Source organism: Acanthochromis polyacanthus, chromosome 4, assembly GCF_021347895.1.
Source record: "Acanthochromis polyacanthus isolate Apoly-LR-REF ecotype Palm Island chromosome 4, KAUST_Apoly_ChrSc, whole genome shotgun sequence".
NCBI classification, from domain to species: Eukaryota; Metazoa; Chordata; class Actinopteri; family Pomacentridae; genus Acanthochromis; species Acanthochromis polyacanthus.
This window is the reverse complement of record NC_067116.1, coordinates 27,857,775-27,879,075: the sequence shown is the minus strand read 5'-3', so window position 1 is coordinate 27,879,075 and position 21,301 is coordinate 27,857,775. Positions and strand designations below refer to the sequence as shown.

Below are 21,301 nucleotides of genomic sequence, written 5' to 3'. Positions count from 1 at the left end.
TTCCAAGTTTATTCAGTTTTATAAAATAAATTATTTTAAAAAAAATTCACCTTTATTGATGATTCATAAAATGAAAAAAGAAGTTATGAGTTCTCTCTACTTCTAGCCATGGCTGTGCTTTTTCTATAGACATGCAGGAGTTGATATTGCAGTGAAAAATGAGTGAGTAAAAACAGGAGCAAGACAAAATATCCCCAAAAAACTGCCTAGAATTCGGTGGGTTACATTTAGAGAATGCAAAAGGAGAGCAGGTCACCAACAGAGACTACATAGCTGATTCTATTTATTATGACTGCGCTTGTTCAGTTAACTGACTAAATTTAATTTTACTATTTTTTTTCAAAACTGGCAAGATGAGATTAAATTATTATTCAGCTGAAGTGCAGTTAAGTCACATTTCCAAGGCAGCAGGAGAACTTGTGTGTGCAAAATGATTTACAGTGTTGACTGATGCATTTGCACACATTAGTAACAAGACTCTTGATTAGCCAGACATTATCATAAAGGGCCCCCATGTAGATACACATCACTGTGGGCCCCCATGTGGTAAGGCTGACCTATGAGCAGCCCTGCACAGTTAAATTTTTCAACTTTTGTATTGGATTGCACATCTGCTTCAAGACATCTGAGCAATTTTAGACTGGAAATGCATGTGATAAGAGAGCCTGTAGGACCCTGCAGTGGCCGTGAAGGGCTCCTGATCAGACCGGGAACCCTCAGCCACCCTCAGCTCAGCCTCCTCCCTGCTGGCCCCGCCCCCACATGAAGCTCAGTGAAAAGGCAGACAGATAGATAGACAGTAAACTGGCTGAAACTAGGAGCCTGTGGGGCTGTTTATCCACACTTTGGAAGAGATATCTTCCACTCTGTTGTTTCGTGTCTGAAAACAAAGTGTCGGTGTGACTTTTCAGGCGGGACCAGAGCCGCTTTGACTTCCACCGGAATTCCACCGAATTCAACTTCTACCAAGTTTACTTTTCTGAAGACTCTGCAGGGTACGTCCGCTCCGTTTCAACCACTTCTTCGCTTATCTCTAGACTGTAAGACATTGTCATGCTGCTGTGTGTCTGTGAACGGTGCAGAAACTCAATTTTCCAGCTTGTTGTGTTTTCTTTACCGCTCATAAATCCAGCTGAACATCTGTCCTGAATCCGCTGACATGCAGCTCTTCTTGCTCTTCTTCTTCTTCTTCTCGGAGCGACCCACTTGTAGCTGCTGTTGTTAACATTATTAAAAAACAGATTCAAAGGTTCTATATTGTCATTGTTATTAAAAAAACAATGACAATATAGCATCTCCAGCGCCACAATAAATATGCTGGGATACAATGAATACAATTAAACTGCTTATAGAAAAATAGAAATCTAAAATGCTAAAAAAAAAAACAACAACAAATAAATGCCTTTATTAAAGAGCACATTGCATAACGTGAGTCAGTCACAGTGCAGTGGCGGTAAGTGGTAATGTGCTTGACCCTAGCTCAAGTCTGTGTCTTGTGGCATGGTGGGGGTGATAGAGATGGTATGGGGTGGGACACTGTGACTGAGGAGTCTTATGGATTGTGGAAAGAAGCTGTTGGCCATTCTGGAAGCATGTCTGGAAGCAGGTGAACATGATCTAAACAGAGAGGACAGCAGGGTTGGATGTGCTTTCTCTCCTCCTGTGCTGACAAATGTGACTGACAGCAACCATGGATGCAATATTTTGCATAGGAACTCACTGAGGTGCATTTTACACGCCTGTAAATAACAGAGTAATCACTGTGGAGTTCAGCCGTCAGTGTCAGTGAGCGCTGTGACAGAAGATGAAATATGTTTTTGTGTGTGTAATGTCCCTTTAACTTGGATTTCAGTTGTTGTGCATTGAGAGCAATTTCTCACATCTTAGTGGCCCCTGCAGGGATGTTGCTGCAACTAACTGTTATTGTCATGCAGGAATCTACTGATATTTCGCTTGCCTAATGTGTCACTTGTTTAGTCTCCAACGTATCAAAATATAGTGGGAAAAAAAAAGTCATAATCCTGATTTTTTTTAGAGCCAAAGTTGACAAATCTTGCATATTTTACCATGAAATCCCAAACTGTTTAACTTGTAATGATTTAAAACAGAGAAAAGCAACAGATGTCAGGTAGTTTTATTGCTTAGAAAGGAAGAAATCAGTCATCGTTAGGTGACCGCACATTTTCAGCTCTAATTTAATAGACTGGAGATAAGATATGCTCTTCTGAATACAAGCACATTGAAGAACTTGTCAGGACCTTAAGTCATATTCATGAGGGCTGAACAGTAAGTCGGTTAAAGGTTGACATGAAACAATGCAGATAGCGAACTGCAAAGACTGCACCTTAGGATATATGTCAGGACTTGTGTAACTGTTGAGGTAATGACGCTATATCATGTCCTAATGCTGATTTGCATTGTTTTCACAGGGAAATTGCAAAATGAAAGTGCAGTTTCCCATAGATCATTCTGCCATGGTGCATATCATGCCTGTGTATTGGGGGTCCAAACTCAGTCCAGGATGCTTGTGTGCAGGTCCTACCTCTGTGTGTGGACAAAGTTTGTAGCTCTAACAAGTTTAATGACTCGTAATCAGAGCTCTACTTGTGTGATGGAATGAGTAGGAAGTTTGGTGGTTTTGTCAGCAGGAACACTGAAAGAGCAGAAGAGCTCATTTAAGATCATTCACCGCATTCAGTGACCACACGAACATCGAGATGACTTACGAAGCGAGCTGGTGGCAGATTGGCGAGTCTTAGCGTCACCCGCCGCTGGCAGACACAGTTTCTGCTTTTAGTGCTGCTGATCTCTTCATGTGTGGCTTTCTGATCACACGTATTCTGGTCTGAACAACACTGCGATGTATGCATACATGATGACACAGGCATAAGCCGGGTCTTTAACGGTGATGTGACCACAAAAATGCAGCTGGGCTTCAGCAGTGTGCGGTACGGTTCAGTCTGGGGTCTGCACGCTCTGATGTACTTTCCAGATCTTCTTTGGGTGAAATAGTTGCTCGGCTTAGACGGTCAGGGTTGAGAAGAAGTCACATGAGGTGATTTGAGCTGTTGCTGCAACAAAACCAGCACCGTATCCTGGAGTAAAACCTGTACCCCCGACCCAAAACAAGTTTTAAATCTTCTCTGCGTGGATCTTGTAATAAAATAGGAGTGAATTTCCAGCAGCACTTTTAATCCTCCTCCGCAGTGCAAACTTTATTCATATCTGAGAAATGTCAGAGGATACTGTCCTTTGATTTTGGTCTTTGCTTTCCAAAAGGTATTGAAACACAGTTTGTTTAGTCAGTGCTGAGATGAAGGTCAAGGAGGCGCATAAATCAAACAGAGGCCACTGGCTCTCCTCGAGTAGCTGAAAGTGTAATATTTGTCATGATCTTCCAAAATGACTCTCCAGCCTGTGCAGCTGCCACACACTGAAAGGCCCTTTTGTCCTGTGCAAGGAGCTCACACTGCAGAGTGATGCACCTTAGTGCTTTGTGCATCACTTCCCATGCACACTCACTCTGTGGTTCACCACGAGTCGCATAGGTGCACATCTGTTTCTTTCACATGGCACTGTAGTAGTCCGCCTTTAAACTGCGAACACATGCGATTCCTGTCACCGCATGGCTTTGACATTCGAGGTGAATTACAGTTACAGTTTTCTTGCCGCAGTGAATCAGGTTTTGCTCAGAGGAGAGGTTTGCCTGACTTTTTCAGTGGACCACATCTCTGTAAGAAAATGTTTTGGTTGTGGCTGCAGAACATGCCCAGTAGCAACCTAGAATTAGCCAGAGCCGAAGTGATTATCTAGAATAAGTCAGTGCCAGTTTAGTCCTTGAGTGATCCACTTTTCAACCATTAAAAATAGGAGTGTGGATCATTAAAAATGGAGACATTCGCTTGTATTTATTTCTATATAATAGGCTCTAAATTACTGATTACTGGACTTAGAACTGAGCAGTAATGGCAAATCTAGACATGATACCTATCAATCAGGCCAAACAATTACTATTAGTCTATGGTAGAAAGACTAGTATTGACATATAAGTCAAAATGTAACACTGGCCCATGATATAGTAGGAAAATGCTTATGCTTTGACTGCAAAAAGCACCACATTATTGCAAACCATATCTAAATTCACTGATTTATCTTTTGCAAATTTCAATAACACTGTCAAATATCAAAGTTTTTCTAATTCAGACAACTAAAATGACAGTAATATTTACATTAGATGAAAAAATAGGGAATACACAACACATCATTTTGATAAGGAAATCACCCATTTCTTTGGAAATAGCTGCGGTTGAGCTAATCGGTCTGTACGCGCTTTGACTCAAGTGCAGTCCAGATAATGGATGTCTTTCTTTCATTAGAATGAAGTTTGTTATTAAGGTTCAACTAGAATTTAAATTCTCTGCATTTTTTTTAGGAAGGAATATAAACTATAATGATTCTGCGGCTGGTGTTAATATGCTACTTCTCTTTTTAAAAGATGTTTCGACATATTCGTGAAAGTGCATCTATGCCGTAACCCTCTCTGTGGGTTTTTTCCACAGCAGCAGCTGATTGACATTTGAGGTGTGTCGTTGCTTGTTGTGCTACTGACTGGAGTTCGCCACAGTCTTATATACTGTTTCCTGTGATTGTTGGTAGACTTTCAACCCTTTTTCTTTAACAAGCATTCTTTAACATGTTTGTCCTTTCACAACATTAAACATTTGACCATTGTGTTCATCTTCTTTTGGAAAGTTAAACCTCGGTGGCTTAGCGTTTCACTAATTGCATTCGTGTTCATGTTAACCACTACTGAGTCATTTGCAACTCTCTCAAACTCTCTCTCAGTCCCCATGGTGTTGGTTGTACTACAAAGAAAGAGGAATTTTTTGTCTTGCGTGTGATTCACGGTTTTAGTCATTTTTTTCTTCATTGACGTAAAATTTGTTATCTTTATTCAAACTATACACCCCCGCGAGTAACTAGTGGTGCATGTGTGAAAGCTTCTGTATGGCTGTTATAGTTTTTTACCCTGTTAAAACTGCAGCTGTGATCTGAGGTCGGTTTTGCATCAGATTTTACAAAACTAAGTTGTTTAAGTGTGCTAAGCTCAATAAGTAAGCTAAAGCAAACATTGATACTATACTGTATATATTGGGTTCTTGGCTAAATAAATTTTAATTTCTGTTTGACTTTACCTAATAAAGCATTTTAATGTGATTTTTTTTCCCCCCACAGATCTGATAAGTATGTAACATTTTGGACTTTCTGAGTGTATAATAGTAATATTTATCTGCCCTCTTCTGGCTGTGCGTGTTTGGGGTTCGATTACTGAAGCTTCAAACGAGGCCATGCTGATTAGCGTGGTCGTACTAAGATGCTTATTCAAGACCCCACAAGAGAGTCGCAGTGTTTCCTGACTCTCTAAATTAAAGTGTGTTAATAACCTGTGACATGTTCCAAAGTGTTTCACACCCAGCGATCCAGTCAGCCGTCTCACTCGCCTCACACGCTCTGACCGGCTCGGGAAGGTGTGTGCAGCGTGGTGCTTTGAAGCATGCTTGACTCCCAATTAACCCTCCCAGATTAATCCCCTGGTCTCCACACTGCTGCTCCTCTTGTCTCATCTCATCACTCCCACAGCATATATTAAGCAGAACCCAGTTCCCCGCTGTTTGTCCAATGCTCAGATTCAACCTTCTTGGCTGACGTCTTCTGTTTTTGTTCACTTTGCAGCTGGAGCTTGAAGGTGACTTCCTGTAGACAGAGGAGGGGAATCCTTTGTGAAGAGCAGGAGAAAGTTGCCGGTTCACACACTTTCATCATACTGGAAGCTGCGGGGTAATAAAATGGCGAGAAGATCCCACATTCCCTTGTTGCTTCTTGCAATATGTTGCCTTGCAGCTGCAGGTGAGTTTCTGTTGCTACTTGCATGCATGTGAAACTAGCCGTTATCAGATATACACGACAGTTGTTTGTTTACGTCAGTGCATATAATTAAATTTGTCATCTAAAATGTCAGAAGTAAATTATATTTATCACTGGGCCTTGCAGCGTTGTGTTGTCAGAGAATCACAATTTTGCCCATGGGATGCCTATGGGATTTTCCACTCTTTCTCCCAGCATGCCTTTCTAGACAGTGCTTGTCAGAGTCGTGACTAAGGGGGATTTACATTCAAGAAAGTGCTGACAAGTTCAATCTCAGAATACAAACACTCAGCAGGCTTGCATGTATCTGTCAGATTGGTTGGATTCTGCCAAACACGCAGTAATTTACAGCTGTGTAAGAGAAAAGCAAAGAGAGAGAAAATAACCAAGTAAACGGCTACAAAGATGAATATGGGAAACTTCTGTGTGCTATCAGTTTGTCATATCAAATACTGAAGTGCTGCAGATGATGTCACTTACTGCTACAACCCACCACACTAAGCTTACCTAATTAAAATATTGTACCTCTCATAGTGAGGAATGTGCATGACCTTTTCCACTCCAATGATTCTGAAAAATATGAGCAACAGTTTTCTCAGGTGCTCAGACTTGTGTCTGTTACACTCTAACACTTCATCTACTTTGTCGCAGTCACCTCTGTCTTCTTTAGATAGTTGATTGCTCTTCAGTTCTAGCTGTGGGAGGTAATGACTGATGGATGGGAATAATGTGGAATGTCCTCATAAAATGTCAATTTTGTTATTATACATCTAAGTGATAAAATTACATAGTGATTCAACCCACTTCATTACAGCTGTTAAAACTGCGTCTTTGAACACCTGGCATAGGACTGTTAGACCTCCAGAAAGTCCTCTGCCACACACAGAGTTACACTCTGCAGCTCTTTGAGGCTGTTCTGAGGTACGCTTCTGCTTGGGGCTACAAGCTAACATGACATCAGCATGCTGACATATACACAGTGACAGTGCACATCCTGATTTTTAGCAGGTAGAATGTATTGTAGCATTTTTGCTGTGCCAGTATGCCAATTTCTTGTGATAACAGGCAATAAACACCAAATTCGTGCAAGCGTGAGGGGACCGCTATTTGTTCTATTTTTCTGGAGTTGTGGCGGCAGCAGCAGGGTTCCAGACATCTCTCTCAATGGAAATGTTTTCCAGTTGCTGCTGGGAGATCCGAAGGCATTCCCAGGTCAGATGAGGTATATAATGCCTCATGAAGGTTCTAGGTCTACTTTGTGGTTTCCTCCTGGTTGGACACGCTCAGAACACCTTTAGAAGAAGGCACCCAGAAGGTATCATAGTCAACCACCTCCAGTGGCTTTTTTTGTTACAAAGGGACAGCTCCTGACCCTGTCTCTAAGGCTGAGCCCAGCAACCCCATGAGGGAACTCATTTCGACCACTTGTATCCACAATCTCATCCTTTTGGTCACTACTCATGACTGTAGGTAAGAGTTGGAATGTCCATCCATCCATTCTCTATACACCGCTTTAGGGTCGCGGGGGGTGCTGGAGTCTATCTCAGCTGACTCAGGTGAAGGCAGGGGACACCCTGGACAGGTCGCCAGTCTGTCGCAGGGCTACATATACAGACAAACAAGTGCCCTACGGGCAATTTTAGAGTAATCAATTAACCTCAGCATGTTTTTGGACTGTGGGAGGAAGCCGGAGTGCCCGGAGAAAACCCACGCATGCACAGGGAGAACATGCAAACTCCATGCAGAAAGATCCCAGGCCCAGACCGGGATTTGAACTGGGGATCTTCTTGCTGCAAGGCGAAAGTGCTAACCACTGTCACTGTGCAGCCCGAGCTGGAATGTAGATTGACAAATATATTGAGAGCTTTGCCTTCGTGTTCAAATCGTTCTTTACCATGGCGGTTCGGTACAACGCCCACGTTACTGCTGATGCTGCCCCAATCCATCTCTCCATGTTACGCTCCATTTACCCATCATGAACAAGAACCAGAGGTACCTAAACTCCTTCACTTGGGGCAGCATATTCCCCACAACCTAGAGGGAGCAATCCACCGGTTTTCAGCAGAGAACCATGGCCTCAGAAGCCCAGACTATCATCCTGGCTGCTTTACCCTTGGCTGAAAACCACCCTGATGTGTGCTGAAGGTCACGGCTTGATAAAGCTAACAGAACCATGTCATCTGCATAAAGAAGACACACAACTCTAAAGTTTCCTGAAGGCAAATTTCACCCTCTTTTAACAAAGTCTGATAAAAAAAACTTTTCAAAGGTTGTACGAAGTGTACCATCAAAGTCATTAGGATGCATCTGCTTGGATCCATGAATATCTGTGCCACATGAACCAATGAACTGGACATGAAATATCCTCAAAACTGATCCCTTTGTAAGGCTGCACAATGAATTTAATATTAATCTTGATGACAGTTTTTCCTCCCCCAATTAAATGATCGTGATCGACTGTGATATTGACATTTAAAATGCTCAGCTTATGGCAAACTCCACTGTATATCAAATCAAGCCCTTCCTAATCTAACAGTCAGCCATTGGGGAGCCATAGAAATGTTTTGGCTCCACTTTCAGTGAGTAGTTGTGGTGTTGACCACTAGATGTAATTAGAGGAACTGTCATTGCTGTAGCTATCACTGGCTTCAAAATTCACCAGTGGTTAATGCTTGGTAATGACCAAAAATATTCAGTTTAGTGACCTAAACCCTCACATTTTTTTGAAATTCTCTCAGATTGGCTGCAATCTAACTAAAACCACACAGAGAATCAGGTTTGCATTCTTCGTTTCTATTTTACTGGTTGTAAGATGTCCTGTTTACAGAGACTGGTTTCACAATGTACGACTCTAGACTTGAACTCACTCCAGCTTTAGACTGCAACATCCCGTGTTGTGTTTCTGTGGCAGCACAGGAATAATTACCCAGTAGGAGGCATGCTACGTAATGAGCGACTCCCCACAAAAAAAGTGTGGTTTTCATACTTTCAGTCTGATTGCTGCCATAGGTTATTATTTCAAAAGTTCTTCTCTATTCTCTGGAGGCTTGAACCACACTCCAGAGAGCTGACTTTTACTCAAACAATAGCAGTGTAGTCAGTATGGGCTGTGGGTAGAGCAAACATAATTTCTTCCACAATGCCAGGATCTCTAACACAATGAAGTCCCGTATGAAGTTTTCCTCTAAATTCTTCCTCATACGGTAAGCCGCATTGTTATACTGTGTCACAGGGGACAGATATTTACAGCTAGACAACCAAATGCCCTTTCCTCCAAAGTGCACTGGCAGTAAAAAATGATTTGCATGCAAAGCTTCTGATGCTCCTGAGTGATCCAGTCTAGGAAAATACAGCCCAATTAACACATTTAGGATAATTTTCAACATCATGAACATTATTCCATGCCCTTCTGACCAAATTAGCTATTCCTTCAACTGTCAGTGGTAAGTGTTCCCTTCTACTGTCTATTTCTATGATCTTGCAGCATCTGTGTAAACAGTCACATCTGCCTTTAAACTTGTCAGGAGAGCTCTTACGTAATGTTTAGATTAGTGTACAATGAGTCTTCTCTCCACGTAATGCAATCCAGGATCTGAGCCTCACATAACTCTTAAGTCAGACTGAGAGCACCTTGACATCCATATTTCAACTCTCTGCTCTGCAGCCTTACTCTGCTTTTTGCTGTTTGTACCTTTTTTCCTCCCATATCATTACTACCATTTTGTGGTTGCCTCTCCCCAACTTGCCATAATGGTAATTCTGTGAAGCATATATTGTGGACATTTAGGCTGACATTGGGTTTTACAGTGAAATAAAGTTGTGCAGGAGAAATGCCAGATATTAATTTGAGGCACTTGCCAGAAACAGCTCCAGCAGGATGCTGGTTTTACTGCAGGCACAAGGCTGACCTGCTGGCTCACTGAAAAATACACCAGCATTGTTGACTGCTGCAGTACTTTCTCCTCCTATTATCAAGCTGTTTTCCACTGTAGAAACTCGCAGGAACCTTTATGTGTGTTGACTAAAGGAACCATCCCTATAGAACTACTTTCCGGACTGTTGTTAGGGGTGATAAAAATACTTACTCCAGAGTACTTCGACTGATCCTGATAAAAGTGCTTTGTGGTCTCAACACTGATTTTTAAACTCAGAAAAAAACAAATGCTGATTGGTAACCCTCTGTGCCCCTAAACCACCGGTGGCTTTGAAATACATTTTGTGTTCACAACATTGCCAAAATTATGCCATTTATCAGAGCCAGAAACTGGAAAATGGAACGATTTTAACTCTCTGATGGTCCTTGAACTGATCATTTATAATGTGTTATTTGATTGGAAAATTAAAATGGTGATATTTCACCAAACTTCTTATATTCTAGATGTCTCATTTATAATTTGCCAAAGTAAGGCATTTGCACTATTCTGATTCTGTCAAAAAAAGTGTAAAGTTTTTTTAAAAATGTGAAATCAATAAATTTCAATGTTTTTGGCCTTTTTTTTAAAAAAAGATTTATGGCATTATATTACTTTGTTTAATTGCACAGGAGACATTGTATCTACTCATAGCCATGGTTTTGCTGTTCCCACAGAGGTGGAAGAATTTATATTTTAGTGAAAAATGAGTCCAGAGTGAGTTAAAATGTGACAAGACCTAAAAATACTCAGCAACTTCTTGGGGTTCAAAGGGTTAAACTCAGAGAGGACAACAGGAGTCATTTGTGTGTTGTCTTTGTGTCCTCATCCAGTAGCAGTCTCTTCTTCTATAAAATCGCATCAATCATATAAAATTCACCATGTATGCTACATAAGAAAGCCTCCATTATTCTATTTCCTATGTGCTCATAGGACTGGAGTTAGGTCCAGTAACTACTATTTGTTGTTTTGGCACAGTCAGGTTTAGCATAATAGTCGAAGCCATTGGATCCTACACTGCACTGGAAACAGAAAGGCTGAAAGGGCCGGTTAGGGGGGCGTTCCAGTAAACGTTTGCACGGCCATGCGCCTGCTTTGAGTTCTTGCAGTGGAAAGTTACCTACTGTCTATCCCGATTTCACCTGTGTGGCCGCTTGATGGATGATGAGCCTATTAGCAAAAATTTGTCTTCAGCTATTCGCTCTAGAACCACATAGATTGTTTAACAAAAACGCCTGGAAAAAGAATCTGAACTGTGCTCTTATTCGCAGTTCATATGTTCCACTTGCAGCTTTACAGTTAAGTAAACAACTTTCTTTCTGTCTGCATTTTTTGTATACTCTTGGCAGACAAGAGTCACGGTGGTGCCAGAAGTGGTTGTAGCGCTTTTTTTTCTCTGCACAGTTGAGCGAAAGGTTTGTCTCTATATCCACAGTGCTTTCTTAGGGCCAGCAAGTTCCCCACTGCCAAAATGCATTGTGCAACCACTGTAATCTGAGAGGTGGGGTAGCCAGGGGGAGGAGAGAGGCAGGCGTGGGTCGTCTGGTCCAAATCGACACACTCCGCACACGCACGGCCTGCCAAACCGACAAAGTCCCTTCCAGCATGCTAAACCAGATGTTGCCCTGTGATTCATGCGAGGAGCTCGAGCAGAGCAGCGCTGCACAGAGGCGGTGTGCTGTTAGGCAGAGCGGTTGGGATGTTTACATAGCAACGGGAGTCCTGAGTGTGTCTAATTACAGGTCTGTTCTCCCCCCATGGTGAAGCCTTTATCTTAACAGCAGTGTCAAGGAGGAGGCAATGATTCTGGCCCTGTCTGTTTATAGCTTTTGCTTATTGAATGAAGGTAACCCCAGCATTACTTAGTTTAATTAACAGCAGTGTGTAAATGAAATACTGGAGCATTTACTTGGATTTACTTACTCGCTCACGCATCCAAGCACATCTCAGCGAGCTGCAGCAGACAGGTTTCTGCAGATAAAACACCTTCCTACCAAGTCTATCATATCTCGTCTTGTCATCCTGCCGTAAAGAGGACGCAAATATGCTGGAATCATCCCACCCCCTTTCCTCTCTCTCTCTCTCTTTTTTTTCTCTCTCTCCGTAGTTCCAGTAAGCAGGCGTGTAAATAATTTTGGTCAGAGTCAGTAATGGGAGACAGCTGGGGTGATCGTGCGCTTTCCATTGTGTTTCATAGCCCTGTTAAAAAAAAAAAAAAAAAAGCACTGAAGCTGGGGATAGTTATAGTAAGAGTGGAGTGTGACTTCATTGAAGAAAGAGAGAGTAATAGTGAAAAAAATAAATTCCCTATGTTCAGATAACCGTCAGGAGCAGCATGAAAAAAAAAAAGCTGCTCAATTACTTTTTACTGGTTGAGATCATTATTTAGTTTTCGAGTGTTGTTTCATCGCGTTGCAAAGATGCCAAATTCTGCTGCATGACTCAAAAAGTCCTGATATGGGATTCTAGCTGAAGGTGGTGTGTTTCATCAGAACAGCCCCTCCTGGGGCCTCACCTTCTACACTCCATTTCCACCAGAAGAGTCCTGCTGAAAGACCAGGTCCCAGTTCTGGGAAGGTTCTTTGGAAAACAGTAATGTCTGTCCAAAAAATGACTGTAGGTCCCTCTCGGAGCTTGATGCTAGCTGTAGATCACAAACACACATACTTGGAAATAGTCTCCTTTTCCACTGGTTTTTCAGAATTCAATTTCATATTGAGATAGTAATTGTAGTGTAAGTTGTTGTGGGTTGTAAAGTAGCCATTAGCTGCAGTACACTTTAACCCTCTGAACCCCAAAATCTGTTTTGAAAGGCAAATGTAAACTTTTTGTTATCTGTGATGTGTCAGTTCCTTTTTAAGTGTAACCACATCTTAGCTTACAATTGAGATATGTCATCAAAATGTTTTATTCTGCAGATTTCATTGAGAAATTGCTCAAAAAAGAATGCTTTGCTTGGATCAGATTCTGTAAAAAAACTAATAATTCTGCACTCCTCGGAAGCCATTTGCAACTCAGCTGTGATCAACAAGACGAAAGTCAGGGACTTTTCATCTGAACTTGGTTGAACTGCAGGCTATGTTTGTGAAGAGCAGATTGAATGCAACTATGGAAACAAATACAAAATGTGAGTAATGAAATATCTATGTATGTAGAGTCAATATATTTACCAGTATTGGTAACCCTTGTGGGCACCTTCAAAATGTTTATGTGTTTACTGCAGTTTTTTAAAAATATTTTTTTGTGAAATCTAATAATCAAAGAAATTCAGCTTTAGTAGTATTTTCTATTTTCTTCTGTAATGACTTATGGCCTCATATACGTGTCGTGATGTAAGGAATTCATTTTTGAGTTCTCTCTACTAGTCAAGGTTTTGCTGCCTCTATAGAGGTGCAGGACTTTGTATTTCAGTGAAAAATAAGCCCACAGTAAATAAAAATGTGACAGAAGTAAAAAAAATGAAAAAAATCACCTTCTTTTGTAGGCTCAGAGGTTTAAGAAGCTCTGTAAGAGGCTGTTATGGTGGCTGGGATATTTCCTGCTCCTCTCATTTGAAGCACGCCACAAAAAAAACATGAAAACATTAAGTTTAGTGGCAAAGATATTTGTCACAAGTTTCTGGCATTTTCTCAACATCCCGTACATCATTCAGAAATTCTCCTCATGGCTTTTTTATTGTGCGGTTTCAGTTCTAACCAGCCATTTATTCATCACACTTTCCGTTTGTTAACTGTCCAGTTAAGAGGCCTTCCCAGCGTCCTTTGTGCGTGTTAACACATGAGACAGCAAGGCATCTGACAAGTCATTCTTCTTCTTTGCCCTCCCTTTCATGCAGTTCAAGAAGCCCAGAGGAATGTAGCTTCTTCCAGCGTGTGAGAAAACGCTGTCTGCTTTGGCCTTTCTCACCTCTCTGACTCCTTCACACTGGGCTCACTCACTGGCACAAAGGCCCAGCATTGTTTCAGTCTTTGCTTTCTGTTGATGGCAACCTGCTGCTACTCAAAGGCCCCTGTAATCACATCTGAGTGATGGTGTTTCTGTAAAATATAGCAGGAACACAGACAGCTTTTTGGGCTGTTTTGTATGATCAATGTCAAAAGAAAGCAAATGCTTGGCACTTATTGATTATCTGGTGAAATTCCCTCCTCATACCTCTCAATGTAAGCCACTGATTTTGTGATATTAACTGAGTTTGAAAAGGGGTCTTTGTGTATGTCAGTGTGGATTTGACACCTTGACACATTATCACTGTAGTCCAGATTAGCATTCTGCCTTCAAGGTTTGTTGCTTGAGGTCTTTTGAGACATGAAGTGGATGAAATATGCCACGACTAATCTAAGGGTGCTTTCACACCTGTTAGTCTGTTAGAGTGGTTCGTTTGGACCCAAAAGTTGTTACAATGTTGCTAATTTCAACTGGTGCAGGTGGTCGTATTGCACTCCCATTGACTGTTCAAAGAGGTTACACTTTCTGCAGGATATAGGAGCTGGTTACACATTAGAATGCAGCACCATGTTAGTGGTTATTCCATAAATGTGATGAAGAAAGTGGGCAGACATAGTACAGGGCTTCCCAAACAATGTTTGGACTCTGTTATTAGAAAATATGTACAAAACCAAGCACCTTCAAAGTCCAAAAGCAACTACTTCAATTACAATTCTTTAAATGACGAGTTATAAAGAGGAAGATGACAAATATTCACGTCGTGCATTATCGCCTCATAACAAACATTTGTTTTTAGCATCATCTGGGGTGCTTAAAACACAAAGGGTCCTGTAATGTAAACTTTGTCATCTTCCCGAGTTTGCGAAAGTTTGCATGGAGACCTTAAACACATCTGTATGCAGCCCCAAATTTATGCTGCGAACGGCAAAAGTACTTGGCAGTTGTATAGATATGACCTACTGTGTGTGTATGCAACACACTCTTCCAAGAAAACTGAAAAACTTGTATCTTAAGAACAACTACCCTACGTCTACAGGGGATTGTAATCAAGGCTTAAGTCATCAACAACACTTTCACTGTGTCCTGTGGGGACTTGGATAAAGTTTCGCTTTTGCTTGTTTACTTTCAATTATAACTCGTTAAATTGTTTAGGAAAATATCAGGGTTTGGGTGAAAATACAGATGTTTCACAAAATGTTTGAAGCTTCTCCTTCAATTTTTGTGGATAACCAGGGTAATATCTATTATATGATTTGTTGGCTGAGAAGGAAAGTCAGTAAAGCAATAGAATAAATGACAAAGGTATAAGGTTTAGTTTTATCAGAACACAATTTTTGGTGTACAGTTCTGTTAAAGACTTGGTGTCCTTTAACAGAACTGTACACCAACAATTGCTTTGTTTTTCAAAAATTCAGCAGAGTGATGCTTCTGCATCCACAACATCATCTTTGTCCAGGAAGGCATCATGCAGAGAGAATTTTAACTGTACAAAAGCCAAGAATTTCTTTAAACTGACATTAACAATCTAGCTTTTACTTCAGACTTGTACTTGCTACAGTGTAAAACTCTTAATCATGTAAGATCACAGCTCTTGCCATTTGAAAGCTGTGCCGTCAGAATGCGGTTTTGATATAAAACTATGTTTTTTCCTCTAAATTACAGTACAGTGAAAGCTCCACAGCATGTTTTGCAACTTCTTACATTACGTTGTCTCAGCTTTAAGCTTTCAACCAAGCTTGATCCCCAGCATTGACTTTTCATTACATGCGCTGGTTGGGTCGTGTTAAACATTGTACATTGAAGAGTCCTGGCAAAGCAGATGATCCAGCAGAGATGAAATCTGGCTGATATCGAGTGGGACAAGACAAACGACCACGGGGCACACCTCCCTGCTCCCCCTACTGGGTCTAAATCTTGTTGAATGCAGATGAAGTGCCTGATCCCGAAAACACCCATCGAGCTGATGCCAAGGAGTGTGGCTTTTGCAGGCGGCTATGATTGATGAGAGAGATGCCCTCAGAGCAGCAGGACGGATGTTTCCCTCCACTGCTTAGTTAAGACTGTTCTGCTCGGGTGCTTTTAGTGCTGCAGTTTGTTGGGTTAGCTGATGGCTGTTCAACTGCACTTATGGTATCTCAGTATTCATGCAACAACCTGGATGAAACCATCTCACGCGAACATGGTATTGTAGCGCTACTTCACTGAGTTTTCTTGAGGGCATCTTCACAGAAAATCATTCATTTTCATTTGTTTAAATTCACCTTTGAGCTGAGGGCATTTATAGTGTCAAGTCTATACTAATGGTTGTACTTTACTTGTACTTTTGCAAATGTTTCTCAGCTGGTCTTCATCCAGTTACTACTTTTTAGAAATATGAACAGCCAGTTCTTGTTACGTGACTGCGCTGACAACTTTTTTGTTCTTTGATATTATCGACCCAGACAGCACATGTCAGCACCCATCACTAAAGACATACAGTGGCAGCACAGCCAGTAAAGTCTTCAGTTGTATGCACACATGCTCAGTCTCTCCCAGCTGTCTCACTTTACACAGTGGCTCCCGTGTTCCTCTGGGAATTAGCCTTGTCATCCTTCTCTTCAAAGCCTGCTGATTTATGTCTGTATTCAGGCTACGTTCACAATAATATATTTTTGTTCTAAAATGGCTAACTTTCACTATGTGTGGGTCTAGCGTCCGCGCTTCTCAGACATTTGGAAATGATGCTATGTTTTAGTTTGGACAGGCCGAAATGGAGACTTGGACACACACACATTCACTTCCTGATCAGGTGTAGTCAGTCTCTATGTGTCCCTTCTTCATTAGTGACCCTTTTCTAAAAGAAAATAAGCACATCAGCCATGACTACCGGTGGTTAATTCGACATGGGTAATGAATTACAGGCATTGCTGCCCTTGTTGTCACCACTAGCAGCTGTTGTGCCAATAAATTCAGCATTTTTCCATGCTACTGCTGTCTATATGTGTCGGAGACAAGCAACTATTCCCATACCCAGCTGCATTATCTGTGTTTTTAGGTGTGTTTAAATGGATGGAGTGTCATTGTTAAGTCAAACCATTGTTATTTCTATAGGATATTTAAGACAACAGATATTGAGACAAAGTTCTTTCCAGCAGAGATACGAGACCAACTTTCCTAACTAGTAAGTATGAAAGTGTAGAGCCTGTGATGTTATCTAGTCTGTCAAGATCACTTTTGTTTTAAGATACTGCTTTAAAATGAAAACCTATTCGTGTGGGCGTAGTGTCAGAGATTGGTGGAAATGTTCCGACAGTCTACAGCTGCGTATGCTGCTTGTAATTGGTCATCTATTTCTTTTTCACATGCTGATGATTTACCAACAGCTGCCCACTTCATCTGTCAGGGCTGATGAATAATAACCAACCTCACTGTCAGCAACAGGAGTGTGTTTTACCCGCCTCTCATTCTGTAGGGCATGTGAACTACTGAATCATCATCAAAGCAAGCTTTTTTAAAACTATTTTAAAACCGTCCTACAAGTATGCCTCCAAAAACAACCTCATCTGTCATTAATGCACAATTATGTACAATTATCCAGTTAAAATTGCCTATTAACCCTGCAAAATTGCTTATTAACCCTGAGTATCCTAATGCAGTTTCTGGCTGTTGTAACTTAATTTTTCTCTGCGGTATAAAGTCCTGCACCTCTGTGGAAACAGCACAGCCATGGCTGGAAGGAGACAGAACTCACATATGTCTTTTGTGCAGTATGTCAAAGTTATAATGCCATAACTCATAATAAAGATAAGGACCAAACTGAATTTCTTTGTTTATTTTACAAAAAAGCAACAACAATCAACATGTACAACATTTTCCCAAAGTTCAGCCCGTTACAGCTAAATATTTCCCAATTTTTGTCATGGGGACTGTTGATCACAGCTGAGTCACTCATAGCTTCTTCTGTTGCGACACGGAGCTCAAAACTTTTCGTTTTTTGCAGAATCTGGTTAGAGCAAATGGTTTATTTTTGGATGTTTTTTTATGTGGTATGACATCTGTGGTTTTAATGAAATTTTACAACAGAATCAATGTCGCAGATGAGTAGTTCAAGGGCCAGTGGAATATTGGAAATCAGAAGATTATCTCTGTTTTTACAGTTTCTGCGTCTGATAAATGGTGTAATTTTGGCTATTTTTGAAAGACATCATAACTTCCAAACCTGCCAGTGGTTTTGGGATTTGGGGTGTTAATTAGTCACTCCTAAATCTATGCAAATGAGAAAGATGCACTTTTTTCCTTTTATATTTAAGTTTTTACATCCACAAGGATGCAATTTATTGTCAAATGAAAATATTTGCAAACTGAAAGAACAATTACCTCCATCTCCATTCTCATTCTGTATACAGTAGATAAAACACAATCCATTGAAATTACTGTCTTAAAGCTGTATTTTCAATTATATGCCAGCTGACAAGATTATGGCAGACATCTACCAATAAAGAGTATTTGGGTGATATTGAGTTACAGACAGATTTGCGGGATATCTGACTTCAGATTTCACACTTTGATCGAGGAGTTTACGACTTCCCTCGTGGAGCTCGGGCTCACCCCCGGCCCTCCTCCCTTCATCCCATTCCAGCTTCCTCCTCTTGTGGCTCCAATTTTACAGTCCAGAGATAAATCCTTTTCATAGGCAGGCCAGTGAAGTGAACTTACACTACCCTTATGAAAGGCTTTGCTTACTTCCTGTAGTAGTGACTCAGGGTTCAGGGCTAAGTGGGCTGTGCTAATGTCAACACTGCAGAGCTAGTGATTCTTTAGCCCAAAGCCCCTTAGGAAAACAAAAGCGGGCAGAATATTACGTTCCCTAAACTGGTTTGCGTGTTTCGTGCTCCATGGGAATCATGCCCTACAGCAGAAAGGAAAGAGACCAGAGGATTCGTTTAATCCCGAACTTCATATGGGAACTGGCATATCTTAGGTAGAGAGCAGATATATTGAAACAGAGACGCCCCTCTGTGCTATTTTGCATTTACTGTAATTAACTTGGCCTTATTATGTCTTTATTTATATAAATTTTATTACGTCATTATTGGACAAGTTATTGTCTTCCTCAGCTCCACTGTTATTCCACACTGACATTGTCTCTGTTGAGTTATTGTCAGTGCTGCTGACTTTCTTTTGGATTTGAAGAAACACAATTGGACTTGCTGAAGAAATACTGGGAACTTGACATGTGAGGATGTGTACACACACACAGGGGGAAGGTTCTGTTTGTTTATATTCGGAAATGGCTTTGTGGGAATATCAGATTTGTCCCTAACTGGCACACACAGACTGACATCACTTCCTGCACCCAAGTGTTGGCTCAGTGCCGCCCTGTGGAAGGCAACAAAGTGTATTCTGTGGAAACGGAGGCCAATTTTATCTCTCGTATGACTGTTGTAATGAATGTTGAAGCAGGGAGGGGTCTGCTTTTGTAGTTCTTCAGTTTAAAATATAAGGATTTACGTGGTTCACATGAGGCTTTCACGATGTTTGAAAAGTGAAATTTTTTTCTGCAACATGCATGTGTTGTGATATGCAGAGAAAAAGCTTCATAAATACAACATGGGTATGAATAAAGATGCAGTCTTTGGCTAAAGCACTGCAGTCTGGTACACGTATGTAGTGCAGCAGCCTTCACCATATTCACCACAGACCTAACATTTCCCACTGAGGCCCCAAAGATTCTCTCATCACTGGTGCAAATTTCTGACATGTATGATCATCCTGGGAAAAACGCCATTTGCAGAGTGACTTTCCAGTTGTTAGTCCTTATTAATGAAGTGGATGGTCAGACTTACGTACGACTTTGTTGTTTGACTGGACCTTGAGTCTGCTGTAGCTACGCAGTATTCCACTGTAGCAGCTCTTTTTCACCTTGTGCCTTGTATTTTTCATGCAGCTCTGGAATGGCAGCTTGAAAAGAAAATGATGGTGTTACAACCGTTTGTTAAGCGGCAGAATCCAGTTTTTAAAACCATCTTTGGTAACTGTGTTAATTATCAAGTCTTTCACGATGAAGGTGAGAAGTTATCACATCAGTGATTTCTCTCTGCCGTTTTGAACCTTTCTCACATGTCGTAACACCAGCAAAGGCATTTGAAAGAGTTTTTTTTTTGCTTTGGATGGCATTCAGATCTGGCTTTGCACTCATCACACAGAGCTTTGTGGTGCTGATTTAAATGGTCAAACAAATTAGTTGTGTTGCCTTGAGTTGTGGAAGAGCACCTGTTTGTGTTCAACGTCATCCCTTCTGTTGCCAAAGTGTTTCCACACATCTTACATTGTGTTTCTTTGTGCAAACAAATCTTCCTTTTAGGAGGTTTTCTCTTGTTACTCACTCATTTTGCTGTCCATGTGTGGAGCCTGTATGTCAACAGTCTGGGTTTCTTTTGAATATAGTAAAATAAAAGAACCTTTGAATTAGAGTAAATGATATTCTACCAAACTGACTTTTCTTGTAAATTAGATATGGCAAATGAGAACTGTGTGAGCGTTTTTTTTTGTTGTTTTTTTTGTATCAAGCAGCCAAAACAGTTGTTGCATTGGTTTTTTTTTTTGTTCATTTGTCTGCAGTGTGACTATTGTGCACATTGCAGTGTTAGTCCTGAAACAATATATTGCTCCACCTTAACATGCACAAACATAATAGCTGAACATGATGAAGAGCTGTGAAATGCAAGATAATTAGCAAAAAAGGAGAACTTTTTCAATGACAGCTGATCAAACTCACTAACATCTTCTACTTCAACCAACACTGTGGCCAACATGACTTCCGTATGTGTAAAAAGGGCATTTTTAAGAGCATTGCTCAGAATACCTACTTTTTCATGAGGATTTTGGCTCATGAAACAAAAATATCCATTACTTTTACAAGCACTAAGTAGTTTAAGACTCAACATGCAAGCTGCTCTTTAAAATGAAACAAAATCTTAGATAACCCAGTATAACAGATTTTTGTCTCAATATAAAATAATGAGTAATTGGTTGTACAAGCACAGAAGACATTGCAAAATATCTCCTTTGGCTATTACAAATAGCAGAATTTTGTCAGTGTTGTAGAGTATTTCATAGCTGAGTTGCAAACGTGATTTTGGACGTATTTATCTTCTTAGAGAAATACTTTCAGTTCCTTCCATTATATTCGTGGAGTAAACACCGATAACAAGCAGCTAATCTAAAACGTGTGATAGTATGTCATCAGCCTGCGTGAGAGTGTTCACTTCAAAGTGTTAGACTTCATATGAATATATTCAGTGAAAACGCAAACACAAAACATTTCAGAGCATTACAAGCTCATTACAGCATTGTTTATGGCTCCAGGCCTCCAAAATTCTTGGAATTCTTCTCCCATACAGTTTTCTTGGTGTTTTTGCAGTTATTTTAAGAATGTGGCTCATTTTTGTTAATTACAGCAAACTGGCTCAGACAGACCGCTTTATAGAACTGCAAAGCATTCAGTACTCTGCATGTCAGTTTTATGTTTTTGACTGATT

The 21,301-nt window shown here is 40.7% G+C and overlaps 1 protein-coding gene across 1 annotated transcript in view; it reads left to right on the top strand.

The window, feature by feature from the left end:
• The first annotated feature begins 769 nt into the window (after positions 1–769).
• tgfbr3 (transforming growth factor, beta receptor III) overlaps positions 770–21,301 on the top strand; it is an 86,115-nt gene continuing 65,583 nt past the window's right edge. The window contains 2 exon segments of the mRNA XM_022221134.2: positions 770–995; positions 5,734–5,907. Coding sequence (XP_022076826.2) covers positions 5,847–5,907 — 61 coding nt within the window. The 5' untranslated portion in view covers positions 770–995; positions 5,734–5,846.